Raw genomic sequence first — 21,035 nt, forward strand, 5'->3', positions numbered from 1 at the left:
AGGTATTGAAAAGTGGGTGTTAGAGGGAAAGACTTGATGACATTGAAAATGTTCAATTCAAGATTTGTAAGAGGAAGTGAAAAAATTAGGCTCCTAATTACACTCGAATGTATGAAGATAGTAAAAGTAATATTACCAATAAATTATCCAGGTGCAGAATGATCAGTATCACATTTTTGTATTTTACGTGTTTTCTATATTTACCACTTATGTTTTATAATAAGTAAAAGATAGTATATGCAATCTCTGAAACACAAGCATTAAAACCTTGTCCACAACGAGAATGTAATATAGTCACTAGGATTTATTTATAGGAGATGAATGTCAATAGCAAATGTAAAGTCATCCTTAAAGCCTGAATTTCAAAATAAAACGTTGCTAACTCGCTTCAAGAATCCATTAACAACAGTCATCCAACAAAATGTCTCTGGGTCGTCTTAAGCCTAATCTTCTTAGTAAATGCTTCTAATGGCCAATACATTCGTTTTCACTTGCAGACAAACAATATGACAAAGGCTCTACGTGAAGGTCCTTGCCAGAGGAAGGGGACTACCCCGTCACATGTTTGAGTACAGGCGGCACGTGCCTGGGAAGCAATGTGTACTCTCTGCGCAGAAGTAAACAGCCGAGTCTCCAGGCTGGGTGTCCTCAATGTGCAGGGAGAGGTGCTTGGCTGCCTTATTCAACAACACAGTAAGTCTTTGGTCTTTCTTTGTGTCCTTATTTGAACGAATGTCTATAATCAACTCTGGACCTTTTCCAGGCACTTGCTTATACCAGGGGAAGTAGCTTGAGGAGCTGTCTGAATAAGTATAGTTGATAACAGCGCTGTTTCCTTCCTGGACGCTCAGGGTAGAAGGATGCTTCTTCAAAGTCTCCCCTCCGCTCACCCCTAGGCAAGAAGAAGTCAGAGAAAGGAGAGAAGTTGTCAGGTCATTATGCTTCAGAATTCACTTTTTGTTCAGTAACTACAGGAAACCTGAACAAAGTCAGTCTTGGCTTCCAAAGAATACCCACTAATATACTCTGTATCCCAGAACCCACAACTCACAGTCCAGGTGCAGCCACAAGAACATGAGTAAAACTCCCAAGGAGGTCTTCATTGTTCCTCCCAGCTTGGGTCAACTGGGGACCTGCAACCTCCAGCCAGGAGACCTACTTGTATTATCAAGTTAACCATTCTTTCCTCTAACAATCATTGTGGCTTCAACCATTTTCTATCCACCCAATGAGAAACAGGCTCTGCTTCTGCCACATCCTACTCACTCAGAACCCAGTGACATGAACCCCATCCCACATTCTGCATCAGCAGAGGTGCACTACCATCTTGTGGTCGCATCTGTAAACACTGAAGTCGCTGCTCAAAGCCCTACCCTCTACGTCAGAGGGACTCAACCCAGGTCAGGCAAACCAGGTGTTAGATCAGAGACTTAATGCACAGCACGAATGTGCAGATCATGATTTATATCTCTCACACTACTGAGTCATTCCTAGTAAGCTGGAAGGAGATGCTGTTGCTGGGTATAAACGTATGAAATCTGGGAAGCACCATGATTTCATTCTCTCAGACAAAGCAATTAGAAAGCCTTCCTTTTTTTTTTTGCCAAATCTACCATCTTCATCTGTCTGTTATGGAGAAAAACGCCTTCTAAAGGGAATATGCAAGCCAAAGATCAGACCAAGAGAAGGAAAATGATTCCATATTTAAAATGCCTATTATCTCAGACTCTTCCTCTAAGCTGGTCCTCTGTTCCCAGAGAACTGACAGGACCAATTCAAAATATGTAAACCTCTATCAGTAAAGACAATTGTGATAAGACATAAAGAATCAAATCTCAGTGATAAGGGAGCAGGGGGAAAGTTCCATGAGCTAGGAAACAGCTTGAACTTTTGAAACATAGTTTGGGTTGATTTGCAATGAGAAAACTGACATGCTTTAAGAAATCTACTCCCATTGCTATGTGGCTCATATACTACAAAGTGCTGAGAGAAAGAGTAGAAATTCTTAGAAAACATCAGCCTGTAGATTCAGAATATGTAACCATAGGGAAGTTTATTCTACAGGTGTTTCAGTTTTCTGATATCCAAAGGATTGGCATATCCTTAACTCAATGACTGACTCATACCCTATGGGGAATTCCACTAAAGTATAAGCCAACTCTCCTGGCTTGGGATTCTGCTGTATTGGCAAGTCCTGGCCCAGATTCCATGCTCCATCATTTTTCTCCCAAATGCCACTAAAAGGTTCTCTTCTAAGACATTGATGAAGTTCCTCAGTGTATAAATTTCCAAAATTATCTCCCTCTGCCAAAATCCCTTTCTCATCTACTGTAATAACTTAGTATTTTCCACCTACCTTTGAAAGAAAAAAATCTAGGAAAACCCAAATGTTGTGTGTGTCCACTAGGGGGATAGTACAAATAAGCAACTCATCCTAAAGAGCTGATCATGACACATGGTCCCTGATAAATCAACACCACCCCGTTTCCAGAAGTGAGAGCTCCTTTGCTGTAACAAGTATTCACTAATCTTCTGGAGTTATGGAGAATAAATATATTTTCTCCACACTTTATAACCTTAAAGTTTCAAGAACAGCTATGATGAAGATTCACAATTCACAAATACATTTGTGTGACACAGATCACACAAGAAAAAACACAACCACAATGAATGACAGATATAAACTTGTACATAAATATAAACTGTGTGTTTTTACATATATAAAACTTCTCAATTCTAAGGCTCTTCCTCTATTCTCTCACCCATGCTCCATACGATAGAATTCCCAAATCCTTCCTTGGAGAAATTTTACTCTTAGAGACTCAGGTGAGTGTTTGCCCTTTTGGGTCATGCTATCCAGAACTGCATGTTATAGTGTGAATATACTCTGTTCAGCTCAGTGTTCCACATATTAACAGCAGCCCAGGTACAACCATCCCTTGGGCAAACTCCACAGCCCCATGATTATGTCACTGAATATGCCCTGACTCATCATCCATCATCGGAAGCATTGACCTGCAGAAGCTTTTTCTAGTACCTTCACAGACTGCCAGACAATGTGTCCCTTAGTCTCCGGACTCCAATCATTATTTTTTATAACAATGTATTAGTTATGCTCTATACTCATACCCTGCTTCAAGAGATGTCCTCCTGGGATAATCAGTATCTTTGCTTTTTCTAGAAATGTCCTTAGACATATGTGGGTGTTCAGTGGGTCGTCACCTTAGGTTCAGCGCTACAGAAGCCAGTGATTGATGGGTTGATTGGCTGGTAACCACACAGGCTCAGTCTGCATCTCTTTTCCTGCCCAAAGTGTCAAACACTTAGACAAAATGGAATTCTCCACTCAAGTGGACAAACTGATTGGACCACGGCTTTCCCAGACCCAAACTACAGAATCTAAGTGGCTAGGCTTGGATTAGATAGGTCTCATTGCTCAGCAGTATGGTTCTGCAGGAAGGAAGCAGGGAACAAATGCTGAAGAGGAAGTGAGAAATCCAGTTTCTTTCTACTCCCATAGCATTTCTAATTCTTTCACACTTTCATTTTGGATTTAGTGTCTGTGCTTTAAAATGAGGTTGGACTAAATGATTTCTCAGGGCTCTTTGCTCTAAATTATTTTATACTATTTAATGAATTGAACATTCATTAAGGACTGGTTGTGTGCACTGTAGGTGGTGTGGGAGTGGAGAGGAATTATCATCGTCGTGCAAACTCAAGACTGTTTTCACATCCACAGGCAATCTAGTGGGTCTGAGGTTGCCCCTAACCAACTATGGGGCCTCTTCAGAAGCAGTGTCGTTGGCATGAGATCCTATCTAGGTTTGCATTTTTTATAAAATCAGTACTGGATCAAGGAGAACCTAAATCCATAGTAAAATGTAATAAAACAGTACTCACTGAGGGCAAAGATCACCACAGGCAGTAAAATGGGGGTGGACTCTCTGGGAGAGGAGGTGGGTGAGCTTACTCATATGTAAAGCAAAACATACTTTCTCAGACAGCATGATCACTTTCTGGCTTCTAACTCTCTCCTTCCAAGTGCAGATGTTAATATTCCCAACTAGGCCTGGCTGTATAATTTGTGCAACCATCAATCAAAAAGCAGGATTCATTGCAAAATGAAAATTTGGGACCCCCTCATTCAAAAAGCAGGAAAAAGTGACATTATATAATAAAATATAAATTGCTATTTAAAAAAACATTTTCTCACTTACAAAAAATGAAAGTTATAATGATACATCGGTAAAAATATAAAGATAAAAACTGCAAAAGAATTAGTGGGTCATCATTTTATGTAATATAACTAATAATACTTTATTGGTATGATATCTTGACAATAATAAGATTTTCATGGCTTGCTTTTCAGCAAATTCATCTATTAGATTGTCAAAATTTTTATTTTAGTATATCCATTCCAATCAATATAATCGAAAAAAAAGTCAATTGCTGTTGGTAAATGTAGTATTGCAAAAAAGAATTTTTGATAATTTTTAATTTCAAGGATATTTCTGTTGATGGAACTGATACTGGAGCTCATAAGAGCATTTTTGTATGCTGTACAACAGCATAAATATCTGATGAATTAGTTTGAAATATAAATTCTAGTAAATTCAGAGCTGATGTCTCTAGTAGAACAATTTTTCTGTAAGTGATTTAACTCCCCATACCAATCAGTTCCATGTAAGTCTGAATTAAAATTTGAATGTAAATTTATATGGCGTCATTTTAATATTTTCTCTGACATTTATTACAGCTTTGCAGTGTATAAAAAACTAAAAGTGGCTTCATGGTTTGGATATAATTCACAATAAATATTTATGCATTCTATTACTGTGTCTTTAAGTAAGAGGAAATTAATTTTTGTTTCATTAAGTTTGCCCACTGTATTAATTCAAACTTCACATGAAAATGGTATTTTCAATTGAAGTTATTATCTTTACATTTAATTTCTGTTTCTGAGCCTACAGATATTTGCTTTCTGAATATTGCAGCAATTTTCAAAAACAACATTTCTAAACTTTTTGACAATCTGAATACCTCTTTGACAAGCTTTTATTTCCACACATACACTTTTTTTCTTTTTGGTATCAATAACCTACAATTACATGAGGAAAATTGTGTTTACTAGGCTTCCCCCTTCACCAAGTTCCACACATAAACCCCATTACAGTCACTGTCCATCAGCGTAGTAAGATGCTGTAGAGTCACTACTTGTCTTCTCTGTGTTGCTCAGCCCTCCCTGTGCCCCCCCACATTATACATGCTAATCGTAATGCTCCCTTTCTTTTTCCCCACCCTTATCCCTCCCTTCCCACCCATCCTCCCCAGTCCCTTTCCCTTTGGTAACTGTTAGTCCATTCTTGGGTTCTATGATTCTGCTGCTGTTTTGTTCCTTCAGTTTTTTCTTTGTTCTTATACTCCACATATGAGTGAAATCATTTGGTACTTGCCTTTCTCCGCCTGGCTTATTTCACTGAGCATAATACCCTCTAGCTCCAACCATGTTGTTGCAAATGGTAGGATTTGTTTTCTTCTTATGGCTGAATAATATTCCATTGTCCACACATAACACTTTTATTTTGTAGTAATTTCTCAGCAAGATTAATGCCATCCCCTTCAGGGTCCTGCAGAGGCCCCCAGATTGTTCCAAGACCATGGTGCAAAGGTCAGAAAAGTGCTTGGCTCTCAGTAATTTTTATTATATTAGTTACTTCCAGTGAAAAAGCGGAACACGAACTTTAAAAACATTACACAGGCTCTCCTTCCTTTTCCTTGAAAGTGCAGCCATCTGAAATTACCTGAAAAACAGTCAGCTGTTTGTTGACCACTATTATTTTCTCAAGACTTTTACAAGACTAAGTTACATGTAATTTATATGGTATCTGCCAGGGAATCTATTTTAACAGGGCATCTGATATTGGCATCTTTATCGCTTGCTCCTGTGGTTCCATATTAGAGTTTTTTATAAACCTACAAAGAGCTTTCTGGAGAGAAAAAAAAAGGCAATAACAACAGTCCTGAAGGGTCTGACTTTAGGAGGGATAAAAGTGCTGGAACATGAGTCTGAAAACTCAAAGCTGTGCAAAGCCCAGTGTGGGCGAGGCGAGCCCTCCCGCGCAGGGGCTGGGGGTGAGGTTGTGCGCGGGCTGCTCCGCCCCGGCGAGCGCTGTGCCTCCGCGGAGCACAGGTAGGCGGCTGCGTCCTCCGGCTGGGAGGCCCCGAAGTACAGGGTGCTGGCCCGCCCCGTGGGGTTCTCTGTGCAGGTGAACCTTCCGCGCTGCTTGGTCCATGAAGCTATGCAAACACACGGAGGAGGTGGCCCCCGGGATCCTGTCGGAACCACTGCACGTTGTTCACAGGGCTAGAAAAGCTGCACCTCAGAGCAGAGCCGGCTCCCTCCCGGAGGCTCAGGGCTCAGGGGCTCTGCTCACCTGCAGCGCCCTCACCCCTGCTTGGGAGGAGAAACACAAACACGTGATGAGACAAGGGTGTCCCTGAGGCGGTTTCCGGACCTGTAAAATATCCCAAGAAGCTCGCGTGAGGAAGCAGGCCCGTCCTGGAGTGGTGTCACAACCCCAACCCATCCCCTACCCCGGACGCCCCAGCTCACAGCACCCCTGGAACCACAGGAGCCCCAGCAGCGCCACCCGCTGTCTCTCCCTGACCTTCGTCCCGGCGCTGCGGTGCCTCCGCCCCGACTCTGCAGGGTGTCCAGTCCTGAGCTCAGGCCGGGCTTGTCCTCACAGGCAGCGGCCGGCGTCACTGAACACCAATCACGTCTGAGCCCGTCGTTCCGTCGCCGGGGTCTCCACCCACAGGGGCCCCTGAGACAGCACAGTAATCTCTCCAAAAGTGAGGTTGAAAACAATGCAGGCAGGTAGCCGCAATATTTCCGCTACAGGAAGACACACTAGGTTTTATTTTTCTTAAAACACTTTCTGTCAGAGAAATTCGTGGCTTAGTGCGTGAGTAAAGGTGGATATTTCTAGAAGAATCAGTGTCTCAATGGGTTATTATAGCCCTTGAAGAATCATAGGAAGACTGACCCCATTTCCCAAACTGCAGAGTTTGACAGGGAATTCGAGAATTAAGTTACATGAGAATTTTGATAAAGGACAACCGTGTGATAGCATGTGTTGTGTATTGTAGAAGTAAATACGTTTTTTGAAATAAGAGAGTACTAGAAACCATCTACATAGAAATTGATTACAACAGGAATTTGGTTGGTGAAAAATAGGATATGTGTATAATGTCCACTCTAACTTTAATTCCCACCTCTCCCCCTCTCCTGCCCACTTCCTGGACACCTTGCTGACCCACAAAGTTCATTCTCATCAGGCCACACTAAACTGGTCAAATTTAATATTCTTCTTTCCGTTTCCTCCTGCTACTTGTGTTGTTTATTTATCATCTCCTGTGCTCCTTATTGTTCCTTCTAGTCTCATGAAGATATCAGAAAAGGTCAGATATATATATAGATACATATATATAGTACTGGAAATTTGTCTTGATCCTTGGACTTTGAGAATTTTAGTCATAACAATTAAAAAACTAAAACATGAGCTTCCATGCCCACAATGCAGTAATATTCCTATTCCAGTGCCCCTGCTCAGAGAATTGGCCTCACTGGATTTATAGAGATATGGGCTTCAGTTGTTTGTATGGAATGGCAGAGCTGAAAGCCTGAGATGAACTTTACACAAATGCCTTTCCCTTCCATCCTTCCCCCACCCCTGCTGGCTATTATTTGACTGGCCCAAAATGTTTTTTGGACTCCTCCCTTGACTGTTCAACCCTCCCGACCTCAGAAAAAGTCTTCATTTCTTGTAATGCCTGGAGTGCCCCCTAGTGGACTGAACCCTCAACAAAGAACCTCAGAATCAACCCACTGCAGTTAAATGGCATTGCTGCCCCATTCACTATGTCGAAGGAAATGCAGATGGTCAGAAAACAAAGTAACTGCCTGGATTGAATGGGGACTAAAAAGGACTCGATTTTTACTTTTAAATGGGATTTCATGGAAATTAATATCGTGAATTGGCAATTCTCATCTTCTACTATTTGATTTCTTTTATATAGCTCAAACTAAATCCAGAAACACATCCTGCAGTTTTACTGTAAATGAGGTAATTTACGAGGTCTTAAGACTATGTAAAAGGGATGAAACAGTAGTTTACTGAGGAAGACAAATATACGTAACTATAATAGAGTCAAAGAGTACAACCCTAACAGGAGTATAAACTAAAGGCTTTATGATCCCAGAGGAAGAAGAAATACTTATGTGTGGAGTGGTTGGACAAAAATCTTTGGAAGAAGTTGATCATTCTCTCCTTTCCCCCTTTATGATGAAAAGAATGCAGGAGACTTTAAACAAACTTTTTTATAGCTTATGATTTTTAAATTAATTTTAACATTAAAAGGAATTCATGATATATGAATTATGGAAGTAATAAAACATTACATATAGGGGTAACTACACTTAACTGTGGTGAGCATTTAGTAATGCATATATTATCAAGTCACTATGTTGTACACCTAAAACCAATATAATACTGTATATCAACTATATTTCAGTTAAAAAAAGTTTAAGTAAATATATAAATAAACAAAATATTGCATATAGACTAAATCCCTTTTGACTACCACTCTCAATTTTTATCATTCCATCATTCATCAATTTGGAGTTGATGCTTCCAGGTGTTTCATTATAGATTTGCACATATAAACCAAACATATGAATTAACACAGAACATGTAGTATTTTATTTACAGTTTTTTGTTTAATACCTTTTTGTAATTTGCTTTACAAATTCAATAATAAATCTCGTAGGTCTTAATATATTAACCTCATACATCCTGCTGCTGCATGGGATTGCACATTTTGGATATCCTATTATTTATACAGCCCTTCTCCTATTGATAAACAGTTAAGATGTTGATTTTTTATATAATCTATGAAATACAACACTGCAATAAACCTTTTTGAGTATTTCTCTTTATTCACATGTGTACATGTTTCTCTAAGAGCAGAGATTAGGAAGTGAAAGAAAGAGCCACTAAGCTAGCAGGTAAGAATCACTCCAGGCAGAAGGAAGGTCAGGGACAAAAGCTTCTGAAAAGAAGGAAGTGAATTCATGTTCTGACTACTGTGTTTGATGGTTTCATTTTTTATTATTTTAAATCTGCATTGGAATGATAGTTTATTAGCTCATTTGATAAACTTTCTCTGAATTTACTGTCCTGATATATAGCTGGTGTGTAGTTTGCTCCAACCAGTCTTGAGGTAATAAAGATAGTAAAACAAACAGCAAGAGAAAAAGTACACCCAAGGAGGAGTGGTATATACAAGGGAAAAATGTTATTGAATAACACTGGGCATAGAAAAATATAAGGTCAGGTATATATATGATTAAACTATACTTGTCAATAGAATGGAAATGCATTTTACATTTTATAAATTAGTGCAGAGGGAAAAGGAAACTTCATCAATGCAACAGAAGGCAGACTAGAAAAGAAAAATATAAGAGCATGCTTAGCAAAACCAAATATGAGAAATGTGTCCAAATAATGACAATGAAGAAATAGAACTGATCAGAGAGAAATAAGCATGTATAATGTATGCTAACACATTTCTTCTATAAGAATAAAAGATTGAAATAAAGTCAAACTTACAATAGATAAAATAAATGAGTCCAAATATGTCAGCTATTAAAACATATACAGATTATTTGATTAAATCAAAATAAAAATATCTTGCTGCACACAGCTTAAGAGATAAATCCAAAAGAAAGCAACCAAGAAAGCTGAGCATGTAGAATAGGACTCTTTCTGCTGCCCCTGGTACAAAGACTGAAGCCCCCTCCCTCTCCCACTAAACCTACCACCACTCCCACTAAAGAAATATGCCAACAGAATGTCAATTGCACTGAGGGGATAGTAAAGGAGAAGTCCAAGAGAACACCTAGTCACTGAACAAAGTTAACTTCTACAGCAGTGAGATATAATTTAAAAGAAAAAAGAAAAAACACTGAAGTTTAAAAAATTAATATTCGAACAGAAAAGAGTGGGAAAAAAGAAAAACTGTCAGAGATGAAACACAAAAAGAAATTAAGATTCACTTACAGAAAAGGATGAAACTAAAAATGAGTACATTCCAACTCTGATATAGCAGAGGATATGGAGGCCAAGTGTGAATAACAGCTTTTAGGAGCTAGTTATAAAAAAAATTCAGAGAAGGTGGGAAACCTCAACATCAAAATTATATATAATCATTCTGAACACCAGAAATTCAGGGAAAGCTTAATCAAAGGAAGCCTCAACTTTCTTGTTTATAAATATCACATTCATTTACTTAGAAGGTTATTATTGGCTGAATTGTGTCCCCTGCCAAAATTCACATGATGGAGCCCTAACCTCCAGTACCTCAGAATGTGACTGTATTCAGAGATAAGGTCTTTAGATTGTATTTATAACAGTATTAAGGTCATACCATATAAAATGAGGTCATATTGGTGGGGTTCTGATCCATACAACTGGTGTCCTTATAAGAAGAAATTTGGACACAGACATGAGTGCCCCAGAAGGACAACATGAGGGCACAATGAGACTGACCATATACAAGCCAAGGAGAGAAGCCTTAAAGAAACTGCCCCTGCTGGGAAAAAGATGGTGGAGTAAGACAGTAAGGCAGAAACCTCCACCAAAAATCACATAAAACATGAAAATACAGCAAATACAAGTCAGCCTGAAGGCAACCTGAAGACTTCAGAAGTGACTACCTACATCTGGGGAAGAAGAAAGGGCCTCACTGGAAAAGGTAAAGTGGCAAAGCTCAGGTCAGGTGGGACCCAAGCCCTCCCCCAACCCCAACCCACAGGTGGGAGGAAGAACAGAGTGTAGAGGGAGTAGGAGCCCAGGACTGCTGAACACCTGGCCCTGGAGATCTGCTCCAAGAACACAAACCCACATTACATGGTGCTCTGGCGATTAGTGGGGCTGGAGAACAAAGACAGGCAGAACACTTGGGAAGACTGAGATTCTAGCCGCTTGTGGAGAACAGGCATGCTCTACTGGCCCCCTGAGAAGAAAGTAAAGTGGGCAGTTTAAAGGACTTTCCATCAGCGAGAGGGGTACTAGAAGGACAAGGGTTACACAAAGTTCTCTTCTCAGGAGTAAGGGCAGGTGGACAATACCTCTCCAGCCTGCCCTCTGCCCAACAGGTTGGAAATCCCAGGTGCTCCATTCCCCTCACTGGCAATGCAGCCCAGAGGCTCCTCCCTGCAGTGTGTGGCCTGCAGAGAGCCCATTTGGCCCCACAGTGGTGTCGGACTTTGCTGCCAGTTAGGCAGGAGGAGACCTTCCCAGCTTTCTTGGCCCTGTTTCAGCCCAATTGGGGAAATGCTGCTGAGGCCAACCCTGAGCTCCTTCTTGCCAGCAGGTGCCAATCTCACCTGCCTGTGGCCCCTGCCATTGCTGTGGGCCAGGCAGGTGGCTGCTCTGTCCACAGCAACTCCAACAATGCAGCACGGGGGCTTCTCCCTGTGCATGTGACCAGCTGATGGATCACACAGCCTGCCTGAAATCAGATCACTGCAAGTCAGACAGAAAGTTGCCCCATCCACTTCATGAGAAGATCTGGGGCCCCCACACTGGAAAATGAGGTGTCTTGAGTTTCTGGGCACTAGACAGAGCCTCCTCCATAAAACTATTACTCCATAGGAAACACTTAAAAAATGAGGAAGCATCAGAATTTGTTACAAACAAAACTGCAAGACAAAACACCAAAAGAGGGCTGAATGAAACTGAAATCACCAATCTTCTTGATTAAGTCTTCAAAGTAAAAGTCATAAGCATGCTCACAGATCTACAGAAAAATATTCAAGATTTCAGGGAGGACCTCAAAAAAGATAGAAGATTAGCAAAAGAGTCACTTAAAGCTGAAGAATACAGTACCTGAAGGGACTTAATAGCAGACTTTCACAGGTTGAAGAAGTTGTAAATGATTTGGAAATTAGGAAGCAAGAAAACAATGAAACTGAAAGAGAAAAATGATTTTTAGGAATGAAAGAATAATAAGAGAGCTGTGTGACCAATACAAAAGGAAAAATATTTTCATAATAGGGGTACCAGAAAGAGAAGAGGGAGACAAAGGGATAGAAAGTCTCTTTGAGAAAATAATTGTTGAAAACTTCTCCAATCTGGGGAAGGAAATAGACACTCAGGTCATGAAAGCAAAGAGAGCACCTAACAAAAGGAATCCCAGGAAGACAGCACCTATACATATAATAATTAAAATGGCAAAGATCAAGGACAAGGAGAGAGTATTGAAAGCAGTCAGGGAGAGAAAGAAGATAAATTATAAAAGAAATCCCATTAAGCTATCAGAAGACTCTCAGCAGAAATTTTACAGGCCAGAAGGGAGTGGCACAATATATTTAATGTAATGAAACACAAGGACCTCCAATCAAGAATCCTCTACCTGGCAAGATTATCATTTAAATTTGAAGCAGGGATTAAACAATTTTCAGATAAACAAAAGTTAAAGGAATTCACCACTACTAAGCCAGCCCTACAGGATATGTTAAAGGGGCTGCTCTAGATGGAAATGTTCCTAAGGCTAAATAGCTGTCACCAATGAAAATAAAACCACAGTAAAGGTAGTAGATCAATTAATTACCAATCAAGTATGAAATTAAATCAACTACTCACAAAATCAGTCAAGGGATACACAAAAAGTGCAGAATTTGACACCTAATATATAAAGTGTAGAGGAGGAAGAAGAAGAGGAGAAAAAAGTACCTCTAGACTGTGTTTGAAATAAAGTAATCACCAATTTAAGATAGACTGTTAGATAGTAAGGAAGCTATCCTTGAACCTTTGGTAACCACACAACTAAAGCCTATAATAGATACACACACAAAAAAAAGAAAGAAAATACTAGATATACAAAAAAAGAAAGAAAGAAAATCACAACACTAAAGAAATCTATCAAAAAACAAGAGAAGAGTATAAGAGAGGAAAAAAGGAACATAGAAGAGATATGAAAGCAATTAATAAAATGACAGTAAGTACATATCTATCAGTAATCACCTTAAATGTAAATGGACTGAAAAGACATAGAGTGCCAAAACATAAAAAAAGAAACAAGACCCATCTATATGCTGCCTATAAGAGACTCACTTCAAACCCAAAGACATACACAGATTAAAAGTGAAAAGATGGAAAAATATATTTCATGCAAATACTAGGGAGAAAAAAAGCAGGAGTAACAGTACTTATATCAGACATAATAGATTTCAAAACAAGAAAAGTAACAAGAGACCAAGAAGGACATTACATAATGATAAAGGGGTCAGTCCAACAAGAGGATACAACCATTATAAGTATCTTTGCACCCAATATAGAAGCATCTAAATATGTAAAACAAATACTAACAGAAATGGACTGCAACACATTCATTTTAGAAGACATTAACATATAACAATAGACAGATCAACCAGACAGAAAATAAGTAAGGAAATAAAACACTAAACAATACATTAAATCAGATGGACTTAACATTCCACCCAAAAGCAGCAGGGTACACTTCTTCTCAAGTGTACATGGAACATTTTCCAGAATAGATCACATACTAGGCCACAAAAAGAGCCTCAATAAATTCAAAAAAGATTGAAATTGTACAGGCAGCTTCACAGATCACAGTGGTATGAAACTAAAAATAAATTACACAAAGAAAACAAAAAAAACTATAATCACGTGGAGGCTAAACAATATGCTTCTATTAATCAATGGATCAATGACTAAATTAAAACAGAGATCAAGCAATAAATACAGACAAATGAAAACAACAACTCAACAGCCCAAAATCTGTGGTATGCAGAGAAGGCAGTTCTAAGCAGAAAGTACATAGCAATACAGGCTTAGCTCAAGAAATAAGAACAATCACAAAAAAAAACAGTCCATTTTTTTGGACTCACAATTAGAGAAACTAGAAAAGGAAGAAAAAATGATGCCCAAAGTCAGTAGAAAGAGGGACATAATAAAGATCAGAGCAGGAGTAAAGAACAGAGTATTTGTTTCCTAAAGAAAAGTTTCCTTGTCTTAGATATCCCCAATGGAGTTGTATAGGGAGGTCTAATTATCCTAACAACTGGTTAAGCTGCTAAAAAGATTGGAAATTTGCATTGAATGTATTACATATTTGATAATAAACAATGAAATGGTGGAATTTTTTTCATACATTACCAAATGAGATTTCCAATATTTTAATATTCTTTTATGGCAAAGTGCCTTGAAATCTTAAACTTAAAAATCTCTGACACAACTAATTGGAAGGGATCACAGTTACATGGCTTATAGCACTTCAGAACTTGACCCAGTGGTCATATACAAGTTGTTTATAGTAAATGTATGACTTACCAAGTAAGAATAAATATATCGAAATATTAGGATGTATAATTTACATTAAAAGTATTTAAACACAAACAATAGGATATCATATATGTGTACCACTTAAATTGAAGGAAGGCAGTTGTCCTAGTCAAGAAAGCAAATTACAAGCGTAGTCAGCTTGCATCTCAATAAAGGCCACAGCAGAATAAACCACAATTCAGTTATCCACACCTTCATAGATACCTGAAACTTTGCTAAATGACATAGAGAATTTCAGATGTTGGGTTTTTATTGGCAAAATTAGTGCCATGTTAAATAGCATAAAGAATGCTAGTCATTGTCTTTAAATAGAGGTATTTAAGGTACATGTTCTGGTTGAAATATTTTAGAGGCACGCCCTACTCTTTCATCAACAGAGTAATAAGAATCTAGGGCAGCATGTACCTTGCACCTTTATAGATGGAATTAAAGATTTCACCCCTGAAAGATCCTGTATCCAGCCACTAGTGGATACAGCTGAAGGGATAAACAGATTGTGATATATTCTTGTAACAGAATAGTCAGTAATAAAAAGTACTGAATGAATGACACACACGATAATGCGGGCAAATCACATTGAATGAAAGAAACCCTACTCTAGGATTCAACAGATTTGAAGTTCTAAAACAATTAAAATAAATCCATGGTAATAGCAATAAGATATAAAAGCCATTGTCTTCAGGAGGTGAGTTGGCTGGAAAGGGGCACATGAAATCTTGCTCAGATGATAGAAATATTCTGCCTTCAGATTGTCTTAAAACTGTCTTTGCCTTCCCAGCCCATTTTAATGACATAAAAAATCAGAAATAAGGATGTATTAAAGGAGTTACATGCAAGAAGATGACTTGCAATTACAATCTTCAGACACATTCTCATCAGTAAATGAATGCTTATTTGTGTTTTAAGTTAAAATAAAATATCATTAAAGACTGATTACAATTTGCCCCTGTAGCATAATGAAATTTTATGTCATATAGATACAAAATGTGAAAAATTGAAAGTAAGTTCATTGATATAGTAACTCATATAATATTTCCAAATTCCTCTTAATATAATTCTTTATCATAGGAAGTTCTTCATAATTATAAAATAGAAACAATGCAATCAATAAATAAATCATCTGTTTCAATTTCTCAGGCAGTTGGGAGTCAGGGAAAGGGGACTGCTCTCCAGTGGATTGAGTTCCTTGCAGGATGAGTAAGTTTGGTCCAATCAAGAGACAGAAATTAGCACAGTAAGTTGAATAAGGAAAGCTTAATATAAAGAACTATCACCTAAGCTCAACCATTGTGGAAAGCAGTATGGAGGTTCCTCAAAAAACTAAAAATAGAAATACCATTTGACCCAGGAATTCCACTCCTAGGAATTTACCCTAAGAATGCAGGAGCCCAGTTTGTAAAAGACAGATGCACCCCTATGTTTGTCACAGCACTATTTACAATAGGCAAGAAATGGAAGCAACCTAAGTGTCCATCAGTAGATGAATGGATAAAGATGTGGTACATATACACAATGGAATATTATTCAGCCATAAGAAGAAAACAAGTCCTACCATTTGCAACAACATGGATGGAGCTAGAGGGTATTATGCTCAGTGAAATAAGCCAGGGGGAGAAAGACAAGTACCAAATGATTTCCCTCATCTGTGGAGTATAAGAACAAAGAAGAACTGAAGGAACAAAACAGCAGCAGACTCTCAAAACCCAAGAATGTACTAACAGTTACCAAAGGGAAAGGGACTGGGGAAGATGGGTGGGAAGGGAGGGATAATGGGGAAAAAGGGACATTACGATTAGCACACATAATGTAATGGGGGTGGGGACACAGGAAAGACAGTATATACAGAGAAGACAAGTAATGATTCTATAGCATCTTACTACGTTGATGGACAGTGACTGTAATGGGTTATGTGGGGGGGACTTGATAATAGGGGGAGTCTAGTAAACATAATGTTCAAGTAATTGTATATTAATGATATCAAAAGAAAAAAAGGTGGGACAATAAAAAAAAGAGCTATTAACTATAACAGAGTACCAGAGTAACAAGGTTATGGCTATTAAGAAGAAAAAACACTTCTGCAGGAATAGCAGATATAAGCTGTAGCCACTACTCCCATAGCTGGAATAGAATGCACAAGGAAGAGGTCCCCACCCCACTTCCAGGGCTGAGACTCAGATCTTGTTGGAGAAGACACAACTGTGGCTCACTGGATGGCAGCGAAGTCACTGCAGTGTTCTAACAGTGGAACTTGCTGGAAATCCATCCTCTAGAACTAGTCAAAAAGCTATCCTTTAGGGTGCTAGGAAATGTTCACAGGGAAGTGTCTCACTGGAGGCACGCTTCTACAGAGCCACCTAAAAATGGGGGTGCCTGGGGAAGCTGCTGCTCTCTGAGCTCTGCTGGCCACCGCACTGCAGGAACCTGCACAAGGACTGCGTGAGCTGGTCATGGGGGAAGCCTCTCCTGCTGCAGGGTCCTGCCAAGAGGGTACACAGGGAGCAGGAAGCAGACACTTTCTTCCGGAGCTCTTTACTGACAGAGTTTAACATTGTGCCAGCTGGCAGAAGAAAATACTTGAGGGGCCCTAATCTACTTTCACAGAACAAGCAAAAGGTGGATTTGGAGCTGAGAATCCACAAATTGATCTACTCCTTTGGGTTTTCCACTACTCAGCTTCTATATGCAGCCTCCTCACACATTTGAAACACATATAACAATAAAATAGCTCTGTATTTCTCCCTCCTTCAAGATACAGCTATGTGTCTTAACCCTTGCCCCCAGGTGAGGAGTTGCCCGGTTGCAGCTGTGACCACTGATTGTATTAATAACTCTTGAAATTCAGAGTCCCTCTGAAATTCCATTACCAATAGATTAAATTGTAAAGCTACTTTGCAATAACTTGTACATAAAATTTAAATGGGAAGGAGAGAAGAAAATGTTTAGCATATGTACACAAACAAGAACATACACATACAGCAAGCAAATAGAAAATATATAAAATACCAGTCTTTGTTTCTGTAATTAGTCTCAAGGCTATAATTGGTATCTATGGCTTCCTTCAACCATCCCGACTCTGTATTTCCTCTGCCCTCAGCCAAAACCGTTGCCTGGTTGAGTGATCCAAACCTTTATCCCAGAAAGATCTGAGTCTCAGTTGTTCTGTTTGGGTTTGGATTGCTGCAGTTTTCCATTAAGTTTTACCATTACACATGAAAATACTAAGAGGCTCCAAACATAGTATCTTGGCTTTCATTGTATAGAAGCAACCCAATTTCCTCTTGTTAATCAGAATCAATCCCACCAGACAAAAAGCATTTTTCTTTCAATCTGGTCTAAGGAGCCCAAACTGCTCAGGAGGTACTCTTTATCATCCACTGAATGGAGCCATTTTTCTTTTTCCTGGTGGAAGAATTTTTCCCTTAGAGACTAAGATCTCCAAATCAACACTGTGAAGTTGCCAGGATGGGAATCTAAAATTCTGTCGGTGGTTTATTAGGTGTCATAGTGAGAGAAGCCACTCCCATGTCCACCTTTTGACTCCAGAGCCCGTGGAGTCTGGCTATGTGGGACTCTATTTCAAAGCACGTCCTGAATCCTGTTAAACAAAGCCCCAGAGTGTTGTCTCCCAGCTGGCTCTATAACTCAGTCACCAGGAAGCTCTTCCACCTTTCAATCAGGCCAGCTGCTTCTGAGTGGTGGGGTATTTGGTAAGCCAGGTCAATTACATGAAAAGTCAGAATTATTGATTTTATTGATAAAATAACTCAGTATTTACTTCTACTTCATTCTTAATATAATTCTTTATTATAGAAAGTTTCTCACAAAAGTCATATAAATAAATAGCAAGTTATTTATAAAAGGAAAGAAAGGAGACAGGAAGGAAGGCTACTCTGACTTCTCAGGCAGTGAGGAGTGCGAGGTGGGGTATAATCTTGGGGTCTTTGGTGTAAAACTTATTTTTCTTCAAACTCAGCTTGAATTCAGAATCGAGAGAAACTGGTAGTTCTCTTCACACTAACCTGCATAAAGTGCCGACCAGAGTCCCTTTGGGCAGTGTAGTTGAGCGGATGACAGTGAGTCACCTGAATATAGAGGTACAAGAGAGTGTGGTCCCCAAATAGGATAGGAGAGAGAGGAAGAGGAACAGCAAGTGAGCATACATTTCTTATTCGTGATTTTATGTCTCTAACACCCCAGCAACCACTCAACCACATTTAGTGCACATAACCATATCACTGTGTCCTAAAATTTACTGTTGATTTTCTGGTTTGTCATTTGGCTAAGATTCACCACTGGTCACAGTCTCCTTATTCTCTGTATATTTCAAGGGGTTCCTATGCATCTATCTTCTTATATATTATATTGTAAGCCAAAGAGCAGCTAGAAAGCTCCTCCTCCTGCTCCTTCTCTTTCTCCAGAGTATTAAGTCCCAAGGTTTCAAGAACACAAGGACTATGAAAGCTTCTTATACAGATCTTTTCATCTTACACACAAAAGAATGTTTTTCCTCAGTCCTAAGTTTATCTTGCGTCCAGTGACCCCAGTATCTACTGCAATTCTTACCAATGCTTCTAGAAGAGTGTGGCATTGTTCAACCTACTAAATGATTAATTATGACAGTGTTAATATATAAGAATCAATCTCTAATATTCCATAGGTGAAATCATGCAAGAACAGGGTAAAAGCAAGAAGAGAAAAATAGCCACAGCTGGAAACAGGAAAAGAAATTATATCCACAAATTTATGATGTAGATTTATAGAATATAAGAAACCAAAAGAATAGGAGGCTACTTTTATAACTGAGAAAAAGTATTTGGAAAAACACTGATGAATATTAACTCTTTATATTGCCGCACTATTATTACATAGTTGCCCCATCCAATGTGACCATGACAGTTTTCTAAGTTCTTCACGATTCAAATCAATCTCCAACTGCTGACCATAATTTTTCAGAATCCCTCCTTAATAGAGATAGTTAAACTCTGAGAAAATATTCTGACACTTTGTGACTAGCACACTAAGACCCAGGGAAAATAATTCCAAGAAAATTATCTGTGAATAACCGAGTAGACAAGGCAAACTTTGCAGGAAAGAGCATGAGGAGTTCCTCATTTGTTTTCTGGGTTGCTTGAGAGATAAAATGATAAATGAAAACCTACACAGATAACCCCTTCCAGGCAAGTCTTTGAGCATCTGATTACTATATGATAAGAACAGTGTCTTCTCCATTGTTCTAGAATATTATTTATTACTATGTAGTTTCTGCAGTAGCAAAAAGCTCCTGAAATAAACTTTATCGCATATGCAATGTAGGATTATATATAAGTACCTGAGTCTGATCCAGTCCCTTTGCCTCATTGACCATCATATGCCAAGAGATCTTTAATAATGCCCAGGAAGAGATCATGAGCCTCTGAAAACTCCACTACCATGAGTGGTTTGTGTGCCGCTCCCCCTGCAGCCCCAGGCACTGTGTCACCCAAAGCACAGAAGTACTGGGCTGAGTCACTCCAATGGGCTGAGGACTTCCTCAGGTTGAAGGAAGATTCACTCTTCTTAAATTCAGCCTCAAAGCCTTTGATGCCTTGAACCAAGATGGCCCCTGAAAAGTACCTGAGGAGCAGCTGGAGGCCTTGGCTGGGGTACTGGACATACCAGAAGAGATAGGGAGTTCCACCGTAGGAATAGTTACACCTCAGCTCCAGCGGGGCTCCTTCAGGGACAGAGACATGGACCTCAGGCTGGGTCACCTGCTGGGCTCTGGCGACTCCTGGAAAGTCAGTGCTAATCAGTGAGAGCAGTGCAGACTTCACCTTGCAAAGTAAGTATTTCCAGCTTCTGTAGAATTATAGACAATTAGGAAATTTTACTCACTCAAGGCAAACATCATTCGCAATGCTGAGATGAGCAGCGGGAGCATGGCTGAGCTGTCTGAACACTGCTGGCTTCTTTCTGGAGGATCTCCCCTGAGCAGCAGGAAAGCGGCTACAGAAACCAAACCCTTGGAATAGGAGGTTTGGAGAAGGTTAGGCTGGACACGTTCCTTGCTTAAATAAAAATTAAAAAGCTGCTGAAATGAGCCTGGAGCTTTCTGACTGCTTTTCTTGTCACTTGTCTCTGCAAAGAACTCAGCCAGCTGCAGGGAAGAGGGCCTGAGCAAAAAGATGCTGATCAGTGTAGTTTGTGCAGCATCGCCCTCTAGAGGCCAGGTACAGAACCAAAAGTCCCGAGGCTCCACCAAGAACTACTTAGTGCGTTCCTTCCACCTTCTGAGAAAGGAAAACTTGCATACAATGTGTTTCTTCCATCCCAAATCTAAGATGATGTACATCCTAGATCAGAAATGAGATGTCATATCAAACTAGATTAACAAGTTACTTCACAGAGGAATCAGATTTTAAAATGTATATCAGACTTGGAATTCAAGTTGCAACATTTTAAATTTAACAAATTTAAAAACATTTAAACAAATGGAAGGGGCAGAAGATGGCGGCGTGAGTAGAGCAGCGGAAATCTCCTCCCAAAACAACATATATCTATGAAAATATAACAAAGACAACCCTTCCTAGAATAAAGACCAGAGGACACAGGACAATATCCAGA

The 21,035-nt window shown here is 39.3% G+C and overlaps 2 gene segments (V, D, J or C); both read right to left on the minus strand.

Moving 5' to 3' along the window:
• Positions 1-284: 284 nt before the first annotated feature.
• Positions 285-1,166, minus strand: LOC118913452 (T cell receptor alpha variable 13-1-like). The segment is given in 2 exon segments: positions 285-892; positions 1,052-1,166. Coding segments are annotated over 2 exon segments (387 nt in total).
• Positions 1,167-19,786: 18,620 nt separating this feature from the next.
• On the minus strand, positions 19,787-20,546 carry LOC130679661 (T cell receptor alpha variable 8-3-like). The segment is given in 2 exon segments: positions 19,787-20,202; positions 20,307-20,546. Coding segments are annotated over 2 exon segments (462 nt in total).
• Positions 20,547-21,035: the final 489 nt, after the last annotated feature.

This window comes from Manis pentadactyla, chromosome 11, assembly GCF_030020395.1.
Source record: "Manis pentadactyla isolate mManPen7 chromosome 11, mManPen7.hap1, whole genome shotgun sequence".
Lineage (NCBI taxonomy): Eukaryota > Metazoa > Chordata > Mammalia > Pholidota > Manidae > Manis > Manis pentadactyla.